This window comes from Equus asinus, chromosome 29 (genome assembly GCF_041296235.1).
Source record: "Equus asinus isolate D_3611 breed Donkey chromosome 29, EquAss-T2T_v2, whole genome shotgun sequence".
NCBI lineage: Eukaryota > Metazoa > Chordata > Mammalia > Perissodactyla > Equidae > Equus > Equus asinus.
In genome coordinates, this window is record NC_091818.1 from 15,923,200 (window position 1) to 15,946,739 (window position 23,540).

Here is a 23,540-nt window from a genome sequence, read left to right on the forward strand (position 1 = left end):
TTATCTTACGTAACCCCCAAGACAGGATGGGGGGGGGGTGAGTGTTACATGCTCTCACTGTCCCTTCGCACATGTCAGCGATTGGGGCCAGAAGAGATGTCCTCAATTCCGTCCTGAGTTGAAAGTTTATGAACCAAGGATGTAGAAGCTTACTGAGCTCATCACTCTGCTTGTGGAACTGAAAAGCCTGATTCAAACGCACCCTGCGCAGATTCCGAGGCAGCTTTGGAGCCGGTCCACACGTTCCCCTCCCCTTCTTTAAATTGACATTTGTTTCTCAGCTGACAGGATTTGTCCCGGGCCCCCTGGAGGGGCGAAGTGACGCCCCCATCTGATCAGCATCTAAAAACACCTTGGCTAATTTAAAAAATGGAGATCTTGAATGTGCTCCGTCCATTACACTCGACCGTGTGAGCGCGCTGCGCAAGCCCGGGGCAGACGGCCTGCTCCGCCGTTTGTTTTTACAACAAGCTTTGCAGCCTCGCGGGCTGAGAGGATTCTGGTTAAAGGGTGTACACTGTGAATCACAGTTTCAAAGGAAGACGGCAAATACAAACCGCAGCCAAGCCATTTGTAAACCTGGATTGCTGACAGAAATCCAGGAAGCAGCAGAAAAACAACCAAACACAAAAACACAGTGAAGAGCCTGGATTCTAAGCTGCGGTAACGGAGGGAAGAGCCCGGGGACCCGGCGGGCGCGGGGGCGGCGCCCGGGGCGGGGGTTGGGGGGGACCGGCGGGGGAGGGGCCCGGGGCTGGGGGGGGGGTTGATCGGCGGGGGAGGGGCCCGGGGCTGGGGGGGGGGGGGTTTGACCGGCGGGGGAGGGGCCCGGGGCGGGTGGCGGGGGACCGGCGGGGGAGGGGGCCGGGGCGGGGGTGGGGGGGGGACCGGCGGGGGAGGGGCCCGGGGCGGGGGGTGGGGTCCGGCGGGGGAGGGGCCCGGGGCGGGGTGGGGACCGGCGGGGCGGGGGGCCCGGGGCGGGGGGCGCGGGGCCGGGAGAGCGGGGTGCGCGCGCTTTCTCCGGCCCGAGCGGCCAGGGCACCGTGGGAACAGCACCATGAACTCAATCAGTACAAATCTCTTTACATGACTTTCATGCATTTCATAATCCTTTTCCTAGTAGTAATAATAATGGCTAACATTTACTGAGCTCTCTGCCTTCAAAACGCATCAGAGTGTCAGTGCTGGCGTGAACGTCCGCCCGGGGAGCAGGGCCCCGTGTCTGTCCGTCCGCTGCTGCGCGGACAGCACCCAGAACAGCGCCTAACGCTCGGGGACGACGGGCGTGGGGGGGTGACCTTCGGCAGACAAGGCTCCAGCTGCTTTACTGATTCATCGAATCTTCCTCACGACCCACGAGCTGGGCCTTTATTATTATTTCCACTTTACGGACGAGCCGACTGAGTCCCGGAGAAGGTAACTAGCTCGTCCGAGGTGCCGGGTGCTGAGCGGCGAAGCCAGCGTCAAACCCAGGCATCTGAGTCCAGAACGGGCTGCTCCGGGCGGCTGGTCTTCACTTTTAGTTTTTCCTCAGTCTCCCTACATTTAATTTCCTATAATGCTTTTCTAACGGGTCAAACCATTTTATACCAAACCCTCCTTTACAAGCAAAAGGAAACCTTTATTTTGCTCTTTTTAAAGCATATGTTATTCAATATTCTTATTCCTGATGCCAAAGGTCTTGAACTAGTTTAGAGATAGAAAAAAATTAAGACCGGGGAATGGAAATATTACCTTAAGGAGAATCTTAAATTTATATTTTCTTTTAAGAGCCAATATATTATGATTTTTTAAATAAAAATGTATTTATACTCAAGTTTGCTCTGTGGTGCAGTATAAAAAATTGTTTTTAAGAAGTAAGTGAGGTGAGACAAAATTACCCAGGTCATAAAATTATAAATCTAACTTTTTAATCCTTAATTTTTATATAGTCTTGCTAATTTCTTCAGGACAATTTTATCTCTTTGATACAATCAGATAGATGTAAATGACACTGTGTTTAGAAAAGTACAGGCCTAATAGTAAAGAGAGAGAGAAAAACATGTTAACTGCAAATGCAGCCTGTGCTGACCTGTGATTTTTTTCAAGACACTCCTTATAGATTGGATACATTTAAGTTCACTTATTCAGGCAAAGCAACATCAAGCACAACTTCTGTTTGACAGCTGTATTCTGTTGAGTTTGCTTAAGGAATTCTTTGTTTGATTTTGAACCCAGGAGTAATTTGTGACATTAAAGCTCCCTATGTGAAAAGGTCCATCCTCCACCTTCTCCCTCCCATTGCCTGTCCTCTCCTAACCCTGCCCTCCCAGTTGATGAAAATCGTACTCCAGCTCTCATCATCCCCACAGATTGCTCATTCCGACTGTATTTAGAAGAGGCTGGTAAGAGCAGGTAATAAGACTTGGCTGAGTGAGTGGCCGTCTTCTTTATATTTCTTGGGTCTTCTGGCTATAATCCAGTGGCACCTGAAAGTGAGAGAGGATATAGCATTAACCTGAGCCCTTTATTAGTAATCACATTTGTAAGTTAGACCAATTCCTCACAAAAAGCTCATAATCTTAGAGCCACAGACTCTTAAGAGAACTTAATAATCATCTTGTACAACCTCTCAGGTAATTCAGAAATATATCTTTGCTAATTCATTACTGAATTATATTAGTAGAAAACCAAAGCCTTTTGACTAGGCTTCTCAGACAATGCAAATGTAAACTCTGCAATCTTACTTGAAGGTGTGGAAGAGCACACCGTGAAATTGTCACATCCCAAAGCCATTACCAGCCTAGGTACCAATCAGAAGGCCCTCTCCCAGGAGAAAACAGTTCATTTCCTACTTTAATTTTTCAATCACTGATTATGAATCCTGGTTGAATATTTGTGTCTAAGTTTAAGAGGAAGCTCTTTATCAGTTTTCTTTTTGCAACTGTAAAAGAGCCTTCCTTTGTAAATGTAGACACTTTGGGAAAAAACTCAAAAACAAACATGTTTTCTTACCAGATAGTTTTCATAAGTTTTGGTCCTGTCAAGTTTTCTTGTTAAAACATTAGTTTTTCGACTTTGATTTATTTTATGTTCCTTTGATTGGGTCTAAGGATATTTAAGTGCATATAGACCTCAAATTTTCTAATCCAGATCTCTACATCTTTAATTTTTAGGGGAAAAGACCATGTTCCTCTTCTGCATTTCCCCAATTAACTCAACGAATCATGGCCTGCTCTGAGGAACACTTCCAAACATCTGCTAAGATCTCTTCCTTCCATGTCCCAGAGTCCTCCCAGTGGTGGTCCCCTTTCCCAACAGCACATCTTCACTGACCTAAGATTGATCCCCTCCTCTTGGCCCCAATTGATCTTTCAGCTTTTCTTGGGATGGGAGGGTTTTTGATGATGGAAAATTAAATACCTCCAAATATGTATAACCTCAATAGTGAATACATTACAACACCGTAATTCACAATTTTTAAGCTGACTGAAGTGACTTAGCAAGGTTTCAAAAGGAGACCCATGGGTAATGTGGTGATAACATTTACTTTCCAAAACTCCAGGGGAAATGAATCTACCTGGTTACATTTTATAGATATTGTACCTTGTAATCATATACTATAGAGTGATGACACCATCAATATCATTTATAAAAGCTGGTGGTGCTGGGGCTGCCCTGTGGCCGAGTGGTTAAGTTCACGAGCTCCGCTGCGGTGGCCCTGGGTTTCGCGGGTTCGGATCCTGGGTGCTGACGTGGCACTGCTCATCAGGCCATGCTGAGGCGGCATCCCACGTGCCACAACTAGAAGGACCCACAAGCTAAAAATATACAACTATGTACCGGGGGCTTTGGGGAGAAAAAGGAAAAGTAAAATCTTAAAAAAAAAAAAGCTGGTGGTGGTGAAACTAAGGACATGATTCCATTCTACACAGGTTAATAATTCTATACAAGTTAAACCAAATTTAATTTACCAACCTGTGTATCTTACTAGTTATTTAATTCAAGGTATTTGTCCTTTTGTGCCCTTCAGGTAGGGCCACCACCCGCCACCATCCGGCTGGGGAATATCTCTGATTCTTTCCTTTCTCTTACCCTTTAACCTAACAAATCTCAAGGCTTTCTGACTACAACTCCAAATATTTTTCATCTATGTCCCCCACATGAATATTAGAAAGGAAGAAAAAAGACATTATTTATTGATGATATGATTGTCTGCATAGAAAACCCAAAAGAATCTATAGAAAAATTATGAAAATCAATAGAAGAGTTTGGAGAGGTTGCTGAATACAAAATCAACGCACAAATGCCAATTGCATTTTTATACACCAGCAAAGGTAGTTAGATATGATTTACAGTAGCAGCAAAAGTGTTAAGGAACAAGAGAGAAATCTTCCAGAATGAGCAAGCTCTTTATGAAAACATTTTAAAACTTTGTGGATTGATCTTAAAGAAGGGCAAATAAATGGAAGGCTGTATTGTGTTCATAGAAGGAAAGATTCAAGATCAATTGTTCCTATATGGATCAATTCATTTTAAACCAACGTCCCAAAGTGTTTGCCCCATCCATCTCTGCCTGGGAACTTATGAACTGATCTTAAAATGCATGAAGAAGAGCAAAGGGCAGAGAATTGTCAAGAGACTCCTGAAGAGGAGTCTTGGTTTGCTATAGACTTATGATATATAAGCCATGGTAATAAAGACCGTGGGTATTGGCACAGGGTCAGATGGACCAATCAAAGAGAACAGAAAACCCAGGAACAGACTAATACAAACATGCAAACTCTATTTATGACTGGGCAGGCACTGCAGATCAGTGAAAAAGGATGGACGATTCAATAAGTGCTATTGAACCAACTGGCTATCCATACAGAAAAAAATCAAGTTAGATTGATCCCTTGCACATTAAAACTCTATTCTAGATAAATTAAAAACTTAAAATCAAAAGGCAAAACTGAAAAATTTAGAAGACAAATATGAGAACTTACTTGTGAACTTAGAGTAAGTATAGATTTTTAAAATCAACTGCAAAAAGCACAAACTACAGAGGAAAATAATGATAAATTCAACTACATTAAAAATAAAATGGTTGCTCATTTAAAGACAACTTAGAAGAGTGAAAAAGGAAGTCACAAACTGGGAGAAGATATTTGCAATACATATCATTGACAAAGGATAAAAATACAAAATATATAAATTACTTAAATCAATAGGAAAATGACAATCCAACAGGAAATAGAAAATGGGCAAAGGCATTAAAAAATACTTCACAGAAAAGGAAATGTAATTGGCCCACAAATGTATGAAAAGGTGCACAATCTCATCTGGTAATCAAGGCAAGGAAAATTAAAACCACCAATGAGATACTATTTCACACCCACCAAAAAAACTAAAAAGTCTAACAATACTAAGTGTTGGAGAGAATGTGGGGAAGTGGAAATTTCTACGCTGGAAAGTAATTTCGCAGTGACTAGTAAAGTCAACATGTACAGAACCTATGACCTAGAAACTCTACTCCTAAGAAATATATCCTAGAGAATTTCTAGCACATGTGCACTAGAACACTTATACAAGAAATCCATAGCGGCCTTGTTCCTAACAGCAGAATACTGAAAGCAGCACAAACGGCTGTAACTACTAGGATGGACAGATGGTAACATAGTCATATGATGGTGACGTGTGTCACCGGCACGATCCTGCATTGATGTGCTTGAATCTCAGAACGTTCATTGCAAAAAGCATGTCCTACTCTATACACTATACAATTTCATTTCTATAAAGTATAAAATAGGCGAGAATGAATATCTTGCTTAGGGATGTGTATTTACTGGGTAAAACAAAGGGAAACAGTGGGTATTTGACGTGAAATTCAGGAAAGAGGAGGAGTTAAGAAGGGGTTACCTAGAAACAAATTGTTTCTTTAAACAATTTCTTTAAATAATAATTCTTTAACTGTACGTATACCATTACATAAAAGAGAGAGAAGCAGAGATGGCAGAATGAGAGAGGGAGGGAGACAGAGACTTTCCAGAGGTTCAGCTGTGTTCTTGTCGTGTGATGTCCTGGGTCTTTATAATATTTCCTTCTCTGTTTCCTAGTGTTATGGGCTGAATTGTGTTCGCCCAAAATTTGTATGTCGAAGCTCTAACCTCCAGGACGTCAACGTGACTGTGTTTGGAGACAGAGTCTTTACAGACGTAACTAAGTTAAATGAGGTCTCTGGGGGGCGGAGGAGCCCTGGTCCAGTGTGAGGGGTGTCTCTTTAAGAAGAGGAAATGAGGACACAGACACACAGAGAAGACCATAGGGAGTGACAGGGAGGAGATGGCCGGCCGTGCAAACCGAGGAGAGAGGCCCCGGGGGAACCCAGCCCTGCCCACGCCTGGCTGTCGGACTCTGGCCGCCGGAGCAGCGAGGACATCAGTGTCTGCTGTTGAAGCCCCGGCCGCGCTGCCCGCTCCGCCCGGCGGGGCCCGGCGCCCCACGCCACCTGCCGCCCCAGCTCCGCCGCGGGGGCCTCGCCGCGCCGCCTCCCTCCGGGCTGCCCCTTCTTCACCGAGGGCGACGCCCCCCGGGACTTGGGGTCACACTGCGCCTGCTCTAGCGTCACAGGAGCACTGTTGGCTGGAAGCCTCTGTCCCCGTGTCCCTCCTCGCCCTGGACGTGGCTCCCTGCGGCGGCCCCGCATCTTCGCCTTCTCCGCGCGCGGGCGCCGGGCGCACCGAGGGCGCTCACGGGGCTCGTGGGTGCAGCGCGGAACGGGAACGGGACGGTGTAGCGAGCATCACCCAAGTACAACTCTGGGGTATGCATTTATTTAATTTTGCCTTAAAATATTGCATAACTTCTGAGGAGAGGAGGGAGGGGGACACCGGATACTGAAATCGCTTTGCCTTTTTAGTGAGTTTTCCCTTAAAATGAAAAGCGAACATCACCACTAATGTCCCCATTCCATTTCCCAAAAGAAAGTATGAGCTTGAACTGCTACAGCGATCGTGTGGGAAGGGGGTGACCTCCCTCAGATGTTTGACCGCCGCCGGGTCCACGCCATCTTCACTCAGCACACGCTTGCTGAATGCCTGTCTGCGCTGGGCACTGGGGAGAGTGAACAAGACTCTTCTGTGAGGCCCTCATTCTTGTGAGAGGAGACAACGAACGGGAAAGTACCAGATAGTACCATGAGTGTGCAATGAAATACTTGATGTAGGTTATGGGATAGACAGTAGTCGGGGCTCCTTTAGACTGAGTGCTCTGGGATGCCCCATCTGAGGAGCTGGCATTGGAGCTGCACCCTGATGACAAGATGCAGACACATGGAAATCGTAAGGAAGAGCATTCCAGAAGGAGGGAATAGAAAGTGCAGAGGCCCATGCAAGAACACGGGAACAGAAGGGAGGCCAGTGTGGCTCGGGTGTAGCAGGTGCCAGGGAGTTAAGTGTGGGCAGGCGGAGGGCAGGTGACGTCCCGTCATGGTGAGCGGATCGTGACATAAGATCAAATGAGGTTTTTATTCCAGATGTGGTGGAAAGTCACTTAAGGGTTTTAAAAAGAGGAGCGGCACGATCTGACTCGTATTTTTAAAAAGATCATCTGGCTCCTGCATGGAGAATGGATGGGGGTGGGATGGTGAGGGCAAGGGAGAAAACAAGGAGCCCAACTATGAGGCTGCAGGAATCCAGGCCCCAGAAGGTAGCGCTTGCAGAGGATCTGGTGAGAACTGGGCAGATTCAGGGTGAGCTTTGCGAGTGGAGTCCATAAACCGTGAGGGTGTGGGAAAGGAGGACGCAGGGTGATTTTCAGGTTTGTGGCTTGAGCAGCTGGCTGGATGCTGGGGCCATTTACTGAGAACCAGCCTAGGAGAGCAATGTTTCGGGGGTGATGGTGGGGTGGGGTATCTAGAGTTCTTTTTAAATTTCAGATGCCTTTTCTGCATCCAAGAGGCAATGTCTTGTGAACAGATAGAAACAGGAGTCTGGGAATCAGAGAAAAGGTGGGACCTGGGTAACTATGCCCATCCTTCTGTCTACACATCCATCTGTCTCTCTTTCAGTGTCAAGGTCATGGATGCTGTTTAAGCCCATGGGACTGAATGGGATTGCCTGGGTAGCCAGGAGAGATGAGGAAGATGCCGAGGCTGACCTTTGTGGTACTCCAAATTTTAGTGATCTTCACATTAGAGATGTCCAGCCAAGGTGACAGAAAAGGAGCAGCCAGAAAGGCAGGAGAAAGATCAAAGTAACCGATGTCATGGAAGCCAAGAGAAGAGATGCTTCAGGAGGAAGGAAGAGTTGAAGTGTTACCGAAGAGCCAAGTAAGAAAAGATCACTGGATGTGGAAACAAGGAAGTTGTGTGTGACCTTGACAAGGGGGATTTCAGTGGGACTGTGGAGACAGGAACAGGATTTCAGATTTATGAGAAAATGGGAGGTGAGAGTAAGGACGGCAATACCAAAGGGGACCTTCACAAGGTCTTGTTTGAAAGAGTAGCAGAGAAATGGGAGCACTTTCTGGAGGGAGGTGCAGGGACAAAGGAAGCTGGTGGGGCTTTTGTTTTTTGTTCAAGAAATGAGATTCTGGAACTTGTTTATATGCTAATAGGAATGATTTAATAGAGAGGGAAGTACTCATGATGAAAAATTTGGGAACCAAAGTTCTTGAGACAAGAGGAGATAAAAGACAGAATTTGAGTTATTGTCAACAAAAGTGTTGCTAAAAATTCATTTTGAAAAAATCAGTTATTCCCTAACTCCAAATTATAAAATAATAATAATAATAATGATAATGACAATGAGATAACTACTTTTATTATGCACTTTCTGTAAGTCAGATACTCTGTGCTTTATTTATTTTATCACTTCAACAATACCTAGACTAAAAATTTATGATTATTATTTATTTTTTTCTTTGAGGAACATTAGCCCTGAGCTAACATCTGCTGCCAATCTCCCTCTTTTTGCTGAGGAAGACTGGAACTGAGCTAACATGCGTGCCCATCTTCCTCTACTTTATATGTGGGACGCCTGCTACAGCATGGCTTGACAAGTGGTGAGTAGGTCCGTACTCAGATCTGAAGAGGTGAACCCTGGGCCACCGAAGTAGAGCACGCAAACTTAACTGCTGTGCCACTGGGCTGGCCCCCCCGAAATTTATTATTTTTTTTACAAAGTTTTGCAAATGAGCAAGTTGAGGCTCAGAGAGTTGCATCTGCTGATGATGAATAGGTGGCAGATCTAGGGTCCATATCCAGACTGGTTGATGCCAGTGTTTCAATTGCTCAGTGACACTTAGACTCAGGCTGGCAAGCCCCTCTCCCCCACGCCCCTCCATCCTGTGCTTCCCCCAAACCCTGCAGGCCCTGGGTTCCTGCCACAGAACGCCGTGTATGATTATTGTGACAAAACTGGGAACCTGTCACACTGTTCTGTTTAGAAAGCTGCTTCATTTTTTATTACTTGAAATTATTATCTCGCCCATGACTAAAATGGTTACCACTCCTAAAGCAAGTGCTATTTTCACACACCAGCCATTCCCTGAAAACAAAAAGTCCTGTGGGAATAAGTATGATGTGTTCAGGACAAGTTCTAACAAGCTGTGTTTAAGGCTATTTATATTTTCTAAAGGCTCTTTTATTTGGAGTTCATAAATAAATGTGTATGTTTATATTGCAATCTGCTTGAGAGGAAGAATTGAGTTTTTTACTGGTTTGTATTTCCTTTATAATTCTCTAAGAGCTTGGTATGCAGAAAAGATGTTCAATAGTGGAACTGCCGCTTGGTTGATGGAAAGTGTTCATGGAAAGCTCAGACTCTGTTTCCTCCTATCTAGGTCGTGAAGCTCCAGGGAAAGAGAACTTTATTGGATTGTATCCATGATTGAAAAAGCCTTCCTTCCATTTTTAACATCAATCTGGGGAATGATCAATTGCTAAACTTTGAAAATACGCTATTCATTGAGCACGTACGCCATGTAAGAGGCCCTCATTATCTGAGCATAAAAAGCTACTTAAATGGGATCCGCTTCCAATGGGGAACAAAATGTCATACTAATTCATTTTTTTAAAGTGTTTGATTGTGATTTATCTGGAAAAAATGAAACTAAAGTGAAAAACTTTAAATTTTTCAAACATATGAAGAAGATTTGGGTTATATCATATTGCAATATGAATTTAGTCTTAGAATAAACCAAGAATGCGCGAGTTATTTATTTGGGGAGGGGTGAACTTTCCTGGCACAGCTGCACAATACGGCAGCCTCATGGCTGCTGAGGCCTCGCGGCTGATTTTACAGGCTGACCATAAAAACAATCGTTTTCATGAAAATACCCCGTAGCTTTATCAGCTCTCCCAGGGGCCCTTCTTCATCCTTTGATATTTGAATAGTTCTTTGCTTAAGCATCTGTCGGGCATCACCTTTGCAGATTCTTTAGTTTGTAACAGTCTGACACTGGCAGATCCTCCCTGGGTGACAGCTCTGCCTGTGCTAAGAGCTGATCTCCAAAATTGTTTCCATGAAAACCACCTATTTCATGAGATTGCAGTTCCATTCTGTGTACATCTGCACCGGATGTTACCTCAGACAATCTTGACTTATGACCCTGACGAGCTGCATGGCGACAGGGACGTGAACATGTAGCAGGAAGAGATGTTACGATGGTCGTGCTTGGAGCTTCATTAATGGCCTATTTTCTTGCTTCCCTAAGCTGTGTATCTTTGGAGCTAAGATAGAAACGTTTGCCCATCCCTATTTGAAGTAGTGGGGTGGAGGGAGTGGAGAAAAGAGGAAAGAGTTAGCATGATTTAAAGTCTTTGCTCTTGCTTCCTTTCCCACTTCACCCCATTCAGGTCTCTTATGTTCCATATTTCCTGGAATAACAGTTTCCCTCCTGCTTCAACGCTAACCCTAGTTACTAAGGTTTCGTAACCACTTCTTCTTTCTCCCAGCCACAGTCACTGAGGAGGAGAGAAAGGGAGCCTGGAAGATCCTGGAGGATAAAAGTGCTTTTCCAAGAGGCATTTGGACCATTAAACTATGATGGGATGGATTTAGGCTCTGAGAAAAGGTAGGAGGATTGCACCTTTAGTCCCCATCCCATAATTTAAATTCCCGGTGCGCCCCACAGCCCAGGGTGTAGCTCTGGAGCAGCAACTCTAATTACAGCCCTGCAGGGAATGCCGTCATTCTGCATCCCATCTCCCTCTCTACCACCTGCAGTCCACCACTCCCCACCCACCGAACCTCTGCGGCCCAGCCCAGCCCAGCCCGAAGCCGTGTCTCCATGGCTCTGCCAAGGCCGAAAGCCAGGTTACACGACCATTCTGTTCCAGGAGCATTGTCTTAAACCACAATGGGATTCCTTCACATCTACAGGTTTTCTGCTTGTCTAGACTATAAGAATCTATGTTAATTAGGTGGATCTATTTGTACCGACATGAAAAGATGTCCAAGATACATTAAGTGAAAAAAATTTGCAAAACTGTGTCCATAATATAACATTTTGTTAAAATATTTATATTTACATACATATTAATTCATGGAACCTGATGTTAAAATTGAAGTTTCAGTGAAATTGACAAGGTATGTTAGATACCAGACAGCACATGAAGGGTGACACAGGTTACCCTGGAGGAATCTTTAAAGGAAATCTTGAAAACTGGCTCTGGGACCCTTGAATCCTCTGACCCAGAGGATTTCTTGAATATAACAAAGTGGAGATAGAGGGTTTTGTGAGGAAATTTCTTTGAAGAGTTCTGCTACCGCGGGCCAGGAGCTGGGAAGTGCGAGGTCCTGTATCTGAAGCCCCGAGAGGATGGGCTCCTACCGACAATTAGAGAGCTTGGTTTGTGTTTCTTGGAGTTGAGAGACACCAGGGATTAGTGCCTGATTCATGCCTCAGGAAGCAAAAGGGGCTTGTGACAGGGCAGAGAGAGTGGAGGGCTGTGTTTGAGAAGTAACTGTGCTCCCGTCTATCCATGGGCATGACTGTTCTCACAGATCCTGGGCCACAAGGGAGAGAGAGCCAGCCTGCAGGACCTAAGGTCCATTTTAAGTCCAAAAGGAGTGCTGGGGAGGGCCAGTGAACTCCATCAGTGAGAATCGGAGTGAGGAGTGGGTCCTCAGAGAGCTGAGGGCTGAAATGGGCTTTAGTCAGTAAAGGAGAGGCATCACCCAGGCCTGAGGGCCTAGCAGGGGACCTCCAAGATGCCTCAGAAACAGCCTGGAGAGGGGTATGACCCTCAGCATTTGTGGCCCAGAGAGCAGCAGTCAGCAGCCAAGGAAGGAGGTCTGTCTGTCCTCTCACCTCACTTCCCCAACCCCTTGACTCTGCCAAGTGAGCAAGTGGGGAAGAGGGGAAAAGAGAAAGAAAACCAGACCCCACTACCTTCAGGAGAGGAAAAGTCTCTCCTTTAACGAAGTCTGAATTGATGAATAAAACCTTGGACTGGATACCTACTTTCTGATTCAATGCTGTATTTTGCAATTGCATAACAGTCTACTATCTAAAAACTGAGGAGGAAAATTGAGGAGACTGCCAAGTTTTCAGCCAGTGGTAGGGGAAAATCTCCCTACTGAATAAACTTTAAAGGGGTAGAGGGAAACAAAAATACAGTGGGGGTTTCTATGACACTCCTTTATTGTGCTTTGGAGAGACTAGTTTCTCATAAACAAGGTAGGATGTCAGAAGGAGGATGCATCACTTTGGTTATCTCTGAGGGGCGGGGACGTGGGAGTTGTTCATTTTTTCTCTTATCTACTTCCATTATGTTTGAATTATGTAAACAGAGCATGGTTACTTTTGTAATCAGAAAAGCTATGATGATAAATGTGCCCATCCAAAATATAAGGGGAAAAATCAACACCACGTGTAAAATATTATTGGCTAGAAAGAGAGCAAGCTGAAAAATGAAATAATCATCGTTGCTAACATTTGTAGAATGCGTTACATTTTACAAAACATTTTCACTTTAATGATCTCATTTGATTGTTACAGCAACTCTGGAGTTAGGTTTTGAATTATTCACAGTGTGCAGATGTAGAAACAGAGTGTCATAATTGTTGGTTACTTTGCTTAGCTGACAACACTTGCTGGTGAAGAGAAGGCTCGAGTTTGTCTTCTGGCCATGAGTCCCATATTCTTCCTATTTCACAATACCCACTGCTGGACAGCAAGGACGTTTTGTTGTCAGGAGGTATTCGCTCGCCCACTCCCAATGGACCGCACTTGGAGCCCTACTGGGCCTGACATGATAAAGCCACATTAACGCAGCCTGCATTGACAGTACTGTTCCGAACAATATTCCACTTCCCTCTCTAAGCATGCAATCTCTATATGCTTAACACCTCACCTTTCTCCTCACCTTCCAACTGATATTCTTGCTGAGTTCCATACCTGTTGATGACCCAATTGTTTTTCCAGTATCACAGTCCTAACTTCATTTTTCTTTGATTTCTCCTTCTCATTTTATTCCATACTTGGTCATTTTTAAGTCTTTTTTTTTCCGAGGAAGATTAGCCCTGAGCTAACATCTGCCAATACTCCTCTTTTTGCTGAGGAAGACTGGCCCTGAGCTAACATCCATGCCCATCTTCCTCCACTTTGTATGGGGGACGCCTGCCACAGCATGGCTTACCATGTGGTGCCATGTCCACACCCAGGATCCAAACCGTGAACCCGGGCCCCCAGGAAGCAGAACATGTGCACTTAACCGCTGCGCCACCAGTCCAGCCCCTTAAGTCTTTTTGATTGTCTCCTAGAGGAGCTCACAGGTCTGTCCATAACCCATTTCCATGGGCTGGATCCTCCCCACTTGGTTCAGACATGTAATTTTCTAAGCAGCTCGTTGCCAATCATCCATTTTTTAAATTACCCTTTTCTGGAAGCTTCGTCTGACCACAGAGGTTTCTAGCCTTTGTGTTCCGATGGTACACTGCACAGCGTGTTATAATGGCCTGTTTACATCACTCTCCAGCCCCTCGCTCCCAAGAAGAGGACATCCTTGAGGGAAGAGATTACATCTCTTTTTATCACCATTATTTAGCATAGTGCTTGGAAAAAGTACTAATTTCCCAATAAAAGTTGAATAAGTGAATGAATAAATTTTTTTGCAAAAAACTCAAAGATCTGCAAGGACACTTTTGGAGCATGTGAAACTCAGTTGTGCAAAAGTGAGAAAAGGGATGTGGGATGTCAGGAGAGGGGGGGAGATCTCTGTGGAGTCTCCAGGACTCTGGACTATGGTCCAGTTGTGCTGAGAGAGTGCAGGGAGAGGAGAGGGAGCATGAGCATCTTCCTGGACCGGTGAGGTACAGACACTGGGGAAACGAGCCGGCTTCGGGGCCACAGCCTGCACATCCCACTCATTTCTGACTCTGGGCAGCTTTAGGCCCACAGGGAAGTTTCAGAGGGACTTGAGAGAAAGCTTGGCTGACCTGGTCTCCAGTTGTGGTTAGCGAGGCGGGTGAGTAAGCTCAGGGCTCTCCCCGGGGCTTGGAGAGCATCAGGGTTTCCCAGCTAGGGTGTGAGGGGCGAGCTGCAGCGGCACAGTGGAGACACTGTGGGCACGCCCAGAGGCAGTAACTGCGAGTGGTCTGCCAGGGAGGGCAGCAGATGGTGTGCAGTCCTGCGGTGGGTGGGGGGGAGGGGCTCTCCATTCAGGGTGGGGGTGCTATCCCGAATCCTCGCTGCGTGGGGTGGGGTGGGGGCGGGGGCGCAGTACCTCCTGGAATCGCCACTTGGTACCATTCTGCCTGGCTGGAGAGGCAGAGAGGCAATCGCAGCTGATCCCTCTCCTTTCCGCACCAGACATTTTCACGATCCTGCTTTACTCCAGACCTTCAAAGATTGTTCGCTGACTGCTGAATAAAAGGGAAATTTTAGCACGAAAGGCCCACCATTATCTGCCCAACATTCATTTCCCCTTCACCTCCAGCCACTCACTTCCAAGAATCCTCCACTTCCACAAGGCCTGTCTGGTTCTTACTGCTTCCCAAAAAGGCTCGTGTGGTCCTGCCTCCTGCTCTCACTCAGTGGACTCCCTGCCCCGCCGAGGGACCTGGAACCACCCTCTGCACCAGGGAAGAAAGGCATTGTTCTTGGCTCCACGTGATTGCTGGGCTGAGCAGAGACCCTGGCAGCAGGGGGAGGTTGCGCACACGTTGGTGCACAGACATGCACACAGGCACGTGCACACATATACACACCCATGCACACGCACACACACACACACACATCGTAACACTCTCTAGCGTGTTCAGAGCAAGGAGGTCTGAACTTCCCGCTTCCCCCAGCCGCCTCTCGGGCTGCAGTCAGTGCTGGTGTTGAAGGTTTCGAGACACTTTGCTTTGTATCAAATGTTCTCTCGACATTGATTCCTGTTACATACAATTAGAGTGGGGCGTGTAATTCATTTTGCGTTCGTTCTCCAGTACTCTAGGCCCCACAGTCCCCTAAAGAGAACCCCAGTTCGATGATTCCTTACGTAATTTATTCAACACATGAATGAGGACCCTTTGCTGCGCCAGTTTGTTGAGGCCAATGGTTATTAGGAAATTATAACCCCGGGAGTCCTGGGTGTGCCTGGGAGACGCACGTGTTAACCAGCGCGTGTCAGACTCGGCGTGCGTCAGGCCACGAGGAGGCCTTCTTAGAACGCAGCCGGCCGGCGGCTGCTTCGGAGCTTCCCATCCAGTCGGTCTGGCGTGGGACCTCAAAGTCTGCATTTCTAACATGTTCCTGGGGGATGCCGATGTCGCTGGTCCAGGGGCCACACTTTGAGAACCACTGCTGCAACCTCACACTCATTGTAAGAGTATAGCCTGAGATACTAGAATAAGCTGAGTAAGGGGAGGGATTTGCACTCATTTTGTTCACGGCTGTATACCTAGGGCTAGAACAGGGCCTGAACATAGTGGACACTCAACAAACATGAGTTGAATGAATGATAGAGTTGTATGCAAAATATAACGGGCCCCCAGAAGTGGGAGGAGTGTCTTTGCTGGGGGATTTTGATGACAGCTTTGCAGAGGAGGTGATGCTAGGAATGAGCAGGAATTCTTAATTGGAGAAGAGTGTTCTAGTCAGAGGAGACAGCGTGTGGCCTGGCATGGGAGGGCAAGAGCACTGGGGTATGTTTGCCACAGAAACGTCTCCCATCGTTCTCCATTCTCCGAGGCCCGGGTCACCTCAGTTCTGACCAGTTCAGCCCATGGGGACTTTTCCTCTTTTCATTTTTATGACAACAAAGCCAATGCTTCTAAACATCACTGGTGAGAAGAATCACCCAGGCAGCCGGATAGAAACACAGATTTCGGGCCCACCCCACACCTGCTGAATCAGAGTCTCGAAGGGAAAGCCATGGGGCTATATTAATAAGCATCCTGGGTGATTCTCACCATCAGGCCACACTGTTTTAAGGGGAACCTTAGAATTTCAAGGCATTTTAAAATATAATTCAAAGACTTCATTGTATAGATGGATTAGTTTCCTATTGTTATGTGACAAAATGCCACAAACTTAGTGGCCTAAACACACATACATTTATGATCTCCGTTTCTGTGGGTCAGAGGTCCAGGCACGGCTGAGCTGGGCCCTCTGCTCTGGCTCTCCCATGCTGCTGTCAAGGTGTTAGCAGGGCTGCGTTCTCATCTGGAGGTTAGATGAGGGAAGAAACTTTCCAACCTCGTTCGTTGTTGGCAGAATTCACTTCCTGGTGCTATGTGATGGAAGCCCGGCTTCTCACCTGCTGCAGCTGGTTGTCCTCTGGCTCTGCGGGTGGCCACAGCACCCTGCCACAGGGCCCTCTCCACAGGCTGTTCACAACATGGCAGTTTGTTTCTTCAGGGCCAGCAGGGGTGTCTCACTCTAGTGTGCCAGGATGGAGTCTTACTTGAGGGAGCATAATTACAGGAGCGGCATCCCATCATAGTGCCATATTCCATTGATTAGAAGCAAGGTACAGGTTCTGTTCACATGCAAGGAGAGGGATCACACTATGGTGTAATTCACTAGGGGTTGCTTTGTGGTGTATCTGCCACAATAGGTAAGGAAATGGAAGCTCTGAGAGACTGGCTTGTCAAGATCCCAGAAGAATGAGAGGCAACTGTGGAATAAGCCATATTTCTTGCTTCCAGCAAAATATTCTTTCTACTCTATGTTGCATCTCAGATTCTACTCACCATATATTGTTTTAAACCATGATCAGCACACTTCTTCTGTAAATAACCAGATAATAAATATTTTAGATTTTGTGGACCATATGGTCTCTGTTGTAACTGCTCACCTCTGCTGATGGAGCACAAAAACAGCCATAGATAATATGGAATGAGTGAGCGTGCCTGAGTTCTAATAAATCTGTATTTATGGACACTGAAGTTTGGATTTCATGTACTTTTCACAAGTTACAAAATATTATTCTTGTTTTGATTTTTTCCGCAACCATTTAAAAATGTAAAAACCATTCTTAGGTCACAGCCCACATAAAAGCAGATGGCGGGTCAGATTTGGCCTGTGGGCCAAACAAACAGCAGTGCTTTCATGAGAATATGCGTCCTTTATCAGGGAGAGGGGGGGACCACTTGTCATAGGTGTATCTGCCGGGTACACAGTTGGCGTTTACCCTTTTAAAAATAATAACAATGTAGGAATCGTAATGACACCTCCCTCACAAGGTGCGCTCTGAAGTGAAAACGATGCCCCAGATCCGCTAGGTGAAATTTTTTCCCCTAAGCGACAGGTGTCTTGCTGGGCACTGCGATTGAGATTTATTTACGAATCTGTGTTGAGCACCTGTTGTGGCCTGAGCACTATTGCAGATACTGAAGACATAGTGGTAAACAAAACAGAAGTGGTCTCTGCTCTCACAGGGCTTACATTCTTTTGGAAGAAACAGGCAACTGTTGAATGAATAAGTAACTGTATGATGTGTCAGATGGTGATAAGTGCTATGGAGAAAAATAAAGCAAGGAGGACAGAGAGGGAAAGCGCTTGTCATTCTGTGTTAGGTGGTCAGGAAATGCAAAAATGACATTGGGCAGAGGATTGAGGGAAGTGAGGGGGGGAGCCAAGTAGATACTGGGGGCAAAAGCATTCTAGACTGAGGGAACAGCAAGTGCAAAGGCCCCGAGAAGGAGCCTGCTCAGCGTGGTGAAGGGTCAGCAGGGACACCAGGGCTCCTGGCAGAGTGAACAAGGGAGAGTAGTGGAAAAGGACGGAGGGTGGAGGTGAACCACGTAGGCGCATGTCAATCGTTGCGAGGACTGTGGTTTGTCTCTGGATGAGATGGAGAGCACTGCAGGGCTCTGAGCAGAGAAGTGAGGACCCATTTGAGAGAAGGGCCGGAGGAGGCAGCCAGACCTGCTGTTGCTTTGTCAGCAGAAAGATTTCTTGCTTCCGTGGGTTCTGGGTCCTGGACTGGGGAGCCACTGCACAGTGCTCACCCAAGAAGACCTCCCTGGCTGGAACAAGCTTGTGGTGTCTGCTTAGACACTGAGCAGATGAAATTCCAAAGCACCAGAGCGAGCTTGGAAATTGAACTCCTAGCTTAGCAGAGTAGTTTAATAGAGAAGGGAAGGATGAGTCAGCCACTGAAATCAGGACAGAGGGTCAGGAGGCTGGACGTGCACTGGTCCAGCACACCTGAATTATCCCATGGAAGGCCGGGGCCTGGGCATTGGGCTTCGTGGGAATGTAGCCTTGCCCCACTCACCCCCTTCTGACATGAGCAGGTCTGGCTCTGGGGGAAGAGGACTTCCCTCCTTCAGATGGGCAGGGGTGGGGGGGATGTGGTGGGGCACTGGGAGCATCTGAGGCTGGTAACTCAGGGAGTCCCCCTGCCCTGGAGGTGCTCTGAGAAGGTCCTGCACAGTTTGTTTAATTCCACCACAGTGGCTCCAGTTAGAGATTTTCCTTGACTCGTCCTCATTGATTCAGGATTTGAGAATTTCAACCATTTAATCTTGACAGGGTCAAGAAAAAGATCATTGTTCCAATTGTCAACCTCAATGCATTCTTTTTCTTTTTACTGAATGAAACTGCTTAGCCACATTTGTTAGACAGTCTTTAAAAGCTGGTTCATATCCCTTTCCAGAAGTCCTTGAGAGCTGAGGTCTCTCTGAGCATTGGCGTGAGGCTGCATGTGAGCTCATTTCATCCTTTCCCTTCCAATCATCAAATGTTGTGTCCTCCACAGGAGGGGACTTCCACTTCTTAGAAACGCTTGAAATCACTCCCTTGACCTGCTCTCATTCTCTCCTCATTTTCTCAAAGGTTTTAGAGTAAAAAAAAAAAAAGGAAGACTTTCAGTATTTCATGTTCCTAGTAGAATCATGCCCACCTTGAAGAGAAGACAGAACAATCTTCTACTCAGCAGAGAATCCTGAGTCAGAGTCTGAAATCCACAACCAGCAATAGTCTCATTGCTCATACTTCTGGCTTCCCGAGCAACTTAGAAGGTCAACACTTCAGGTCTTGCCAGAGAACTTGACCTTGAACTTTGTTCTCAAGGATTCTGAAAGAACTGGCATTTATAAAGCTTCACGGGGAACCACCTCTCCATACCGCTGGATGCTCTGAATCCTGCCTTGGATCAAGCTGGACCATCAGGAGGTAAGCAGCTTAGACCGCTCTACTTGACCCTCCTGCAGAGTTGTCTTCAACAGAGTTGAGTTTTAATACCACCAGCTGTGCCAGCCTCCACCCTGCTCCGTGCCCTGACCTTCGTCAACAAGCTGTCTTGTTCTTTGGCTTTGGAGCCTGGGAAGGAGAGAGGCATTTGATTGGGACCTGGACTCTAGTGGTGGATCACATGAGGGTCAAAAGAATGGCAGGTGGGTGTTTTCTATAAGGAACCCAGACCTTTTCTGTCACTCTGAGGTTGGGCGACACTGGGGGTGTCTAGAAGTGGTGATCTTAGCCTGGACTCCAGCTTTTTCCAAATGGCTTCCCTCAGCAGGTCAGTGCTGATCTGTCTTCCAGTAGGATCTGGGGACTGGAACAGTAGAGCAAGAACGTAGTGGACACTTGGGTGACTGTACCTGGTGGCCTGGTTGAGGGTGACCCTGGGATATTTGGAAGGTGAGGACTTGGATTCGTATGGTTAGGGCAAAAAAGTAAATACTACCATGCCATCCCTTAATTCCGAGCTGGTGAGTCAGGAGCCATTGGATTACCTTAGCATCTAAGGTGAAGACACAGCATTGGAGGCAAGGGGCAAGGAGATGGCCTGGGGAAGTCTGGCAGGGCCACCCTGTCCTGTACACTTTGCTTCTGTTTGGAACCAAGTCCCTTCCTGTCCTTTTCATGTCCAATGACTGCCTTCAGCAGCTCGAGGGGTCATTAAGACTCCTCCTCTTAATCTTTCCCTTTCTTGTTTTTTTCCTTTTCTTTTGTTGGCTATTACTCTCACTCATACAATTCATATGAGCTCATGCTTCATCAGAAAAACCACTGTTTTTAGACTTACGTATAATGTTGCACAACAGGGAAACTCTGCTAGCCTCAGTGCAGTTAGTGCCTCGATCTGCGCATTTTATCCTAAACACAGCTATGTGATTATATGGTTCACATCAGTGTCAAGACGCTGTCTTTCCACCCCCTTCTTGAGGGAGGAACTTCCAAACCCAGCCTGCAGTGCAGTGCCTGGTATAAACTAGGTAGACGATAGTTCTGTGGTGAATACTGATCCAATTCTCCTATTAGCCTGAGCTTGTGTGAAGCTAGGCATACAAGATTGTCAATGTGATCCTAAGTATAATATTTACCAGTAGAGACTCAATATATGTGTGAAATATCATGAAGATAACTTCAATTTTCAAAGTATGACTGAATTTTAAAAACTCCTTTAAATGTCTTTATTCTTCATCATTAACTTTCTAAGGGTAAGATGCTGGGTAATACAACACCATTCCTACACATGTGGGGTGTGTATTTATTTCAGGGTGTGTATGAATGCTGCTGGATAGAGTTGAAATTATAGTCCACGTGGTCACCCTTGCCCCTTTGCAGATAAGCATAAGGCTCAGGCAGATCCTAACTGATTTTCAGAATTCTCTGGGTTTTTTCAAAATCAATGGAATTGATCAACTGTAGAAGACAAGTTCAAGTAAGATAAGGGTCATCATTTTTTACCTGAAATATGCAGAATTTAAGGAAGTATTTATGCAACATTTGACTCTTGACGTGGATGATTTTGATTTTCATTGGGCCTGGGTTTGCTCTCATGCTCACCGGAGGCAGGAAGCAATCAGACCATGATGAACACTTTACAAATGTGAAGGTCCTCTGGCCCATATGCAACTCTAGGGGTAGATGTTAGGTGATTAGTGAAGGTAGATTCATTATTTGTGATGAAATTTTATGAATTTGTTTCAAGTCACCAAAGTGGCATCTAAAATTTACACAGCATTAGTTTTTTTTAAAATTAATTATTAATATAAAGGGAATCACTGTATCCAGAGAAATGAGGTCGATTTAAACAAAGCTTTAAGGCTTTTAGTCAGTTGAGCAGACATTATAATTATGAATCCTATGGATCATATTTTTTTAAAAAATTGCCTAAACCTGTATTAACTATTGAATATTGGAAGGAGTTGATGTAAATAAAGTGGTACCCATATCCTCTGATGCTGCCTCTTTCATGAAGGCAGGCCTCACTCCCCAGTATTGCCACAAACACTTGCTGGCACTTAATATTTAATGTCTCGAGCTTCAGTTATTGGAGTGGCTGTCTTATTCTAACCTCTACATTGTCTGTTTCTTACTCCCTTTTATAATTCTGTAATATTTAGCCAGTGCTTTCTACGTGGAAGGTCTTCTTGAACTGCATATGGAATCAAATTAAAGTGAATTGAGTACAGGCCTGAGAGTCTGTCACTGACTAGTTGTATCACCAGTCGGGTCTTTCTCTGAGCCTTGGGCTCCTTCTAGCCCTGTGCTCCCTCCCCCTCCAGCATCATCATTTGCTGTCCTGTCCTGGACTTTTTTACCTCTCACCTGCATTATGCTTACTGGATTCCCATATGGCAGCCCAGACTAAGTGTTTTAATACATTATTTTACTCAATCCTCATAATTTATGAGATGGAGAGCATCAGCCCCACTTTTTCAGCTGATAAAGCTGAGGCTGGAGAGAGACTGAGCGCCATGTCTAAGGCGCTAGTAAACGGCAGAGTCAGCTTCTGAACTTAGGTCTGTGCAGCGTCTGATGTACTCTGGCTGCTCCTGAACATGCCCTTCAGTCAGAATTATTTTGAGAAGCCTCACTCTAAACTAGTAACTCCACCCTCCCCAATGCATTAATACAGAAACAACATTGATAAGTATCAGTAATTGTTGTGGATCTAAGTATTAATACAAGAATCAAGAAAACCTCAGCAAGAGTTGTCGTCATAGTTATCCCAAAGTTAATTACTGGGTAGAAATGTTGAACATTTTGATGTTGCAGTCAGATAGAAGAACACAACCAGCCTTTCCCATGAATGTGCGGAAGGAAACCTGGACTTTATTTCTGGGTCTGCCTCAAGCTTTCTGCATGGCCTCAGAAGTGACTTCAACACTGGTCAGTATCCTGGGGCAAGACAGGAATGCTGACACACAGTGCCTGTTTATTGACTGGTTTGCAAGGACGGGTGACTGAGTGTGTTGGTCAAGGGCTGTAGATGAGAGGAAGTACAATGCTTTGTGTGACGAATTGCACTAAGCCTGGGGCAGTGTGGGGCAGTGGGCAGTGCAGAGATTCTGGAAGGCAGATGCATGTCCTTGTCCTGTCTCCTTATTTCAAAAGGGGGAGAGTGGGGCCGATGCATGGTCACCAGCTCTTCCTGCTCTAAATGCTGACATTCTCCTTGAGCTCCGGGGAACTGTTAATTGCTTTCAGATCCTAGAAACAACTAGCAAAAACGAATTTACTGTCGTTTGGGACAGACGTGGGCCAATGAATCTTTGCTAACCTTTGCCATTCTATAAGCACAATAACATACAGTTATGAAGGAAGCACAGCTCACAGCGAAGACACAGACGAGCTTCAGTTACTTTTCTTGACTTGGTGCACGGTCTTTTAAAACGTCTCACATCCTGCACGCACGTGACTCAGAGTTGCTTTCTTTTCCCGGGTTCAGTCCCTGGGTGAATGGGGGGGTCCTCTTGCACTGCTTTTCCCCAAGGCTGATATACTCTGAACAATATACTCCGAGTATATTGTTCATAAGTTTGCGTTAGGATTGCTTGTGTTGCAGAATCTTTAAGAAATAAAATTAACTGGATTGCTAAGGTTTAAGTTCTACATATTAAACCGGGTGGGTCACCACGGGGCCACAGGAAACTTCAAGGTAAATAGTGGCCTCAGGAGAAAGACCTGGTCGAGTCAAAGCTCCCCCGACCTCTGCCCAGAGCAGACGGTTAATTTTTGCTTTTAGAGCATAACCACCTCTGCCCAGCCTTGCAGCCTGGCGAGCGAGCCAGTGCAAAATCCCTGCCAAGCCGCGGGCCGGGGGAGGCGTCCGCGGCGCGAGCCCCCGCGGGAGGAGAAGCCCCGGCTGGCACACCCCGACCCAGCCCGGTCCCTGTCCTCCT

General features: G+C 46.1%; 1 protein-coding gene across 10 annotated transcripts; it reads left to right on the plus strand.

Moving 5' to 3' along the window:
• The first annotated feature begins 229 nt into the window (after positions 1 to 229).
• Positions 230 to 21,918, plus strand: LOC123282130 (uncharacterized). Of its 10 annotated transcripts, none has more exons than XM_070500976.1 (7): positions 230 to 663; positions 6,078 to 6,784; positions 8,030 to 8,290; positions 8,889 to 9,024; positions 9,805 to 9,945; positions 10,919 to 11,037; positions 19,240 to 21,918. In XM_070500976.1, exons 2-3 carry the CDS (start codon positions 6,304 to 6,306, stop codon positions 8,173 to 8,175), a joined length of 627 nt encoding a protein of 208 aa, XP_070357077.1. In that variant the 5' UTR covers positions 230 to 663; positions 6,078 to 6,303; the 3' UTR covers positions 8,176 to 8,290; positions 8,889 to 9,024; positions 9,805 to 9,945; positions 10,919 to 11,037; positions 19,240 to 21,918. The 10 variants fall into 10 exon arrangements, with proteins under 10 accessions (XP_070357077.1, XP_070357079.1, XP_070357076.1 ...); XM_070500978.1 differs by lacking the exon at positions 19,240 to 21,918 and adding an exon at positions 11,190 to 14,514; XM_070500975.1 differs by lacking the exon at positions 19,240 to 21,918 and adding an exon at positions 11,136 to 14,513.
• Positions 21,919 to 23,540: the final 1,622 nt, after the last annotated feature.

Excerpts from the sequence above, each read along its gene's own strand:
- LOC123282130 (XM_070500976.1), top strand. The coding sequence starts at position 6,304 with ATGGCCGGCCGTGCAAACCGAGGAGAGAGGCCCCGGGGGAACCCAGCC. Across the intron at positions 6,785-8,029 it reads CACCCAAGTACAACTCTGGG|TGTCAAGGTCATGGATGCTG; the intron begins GTATGCATTTAT and ends TCTCTCTTTCAG.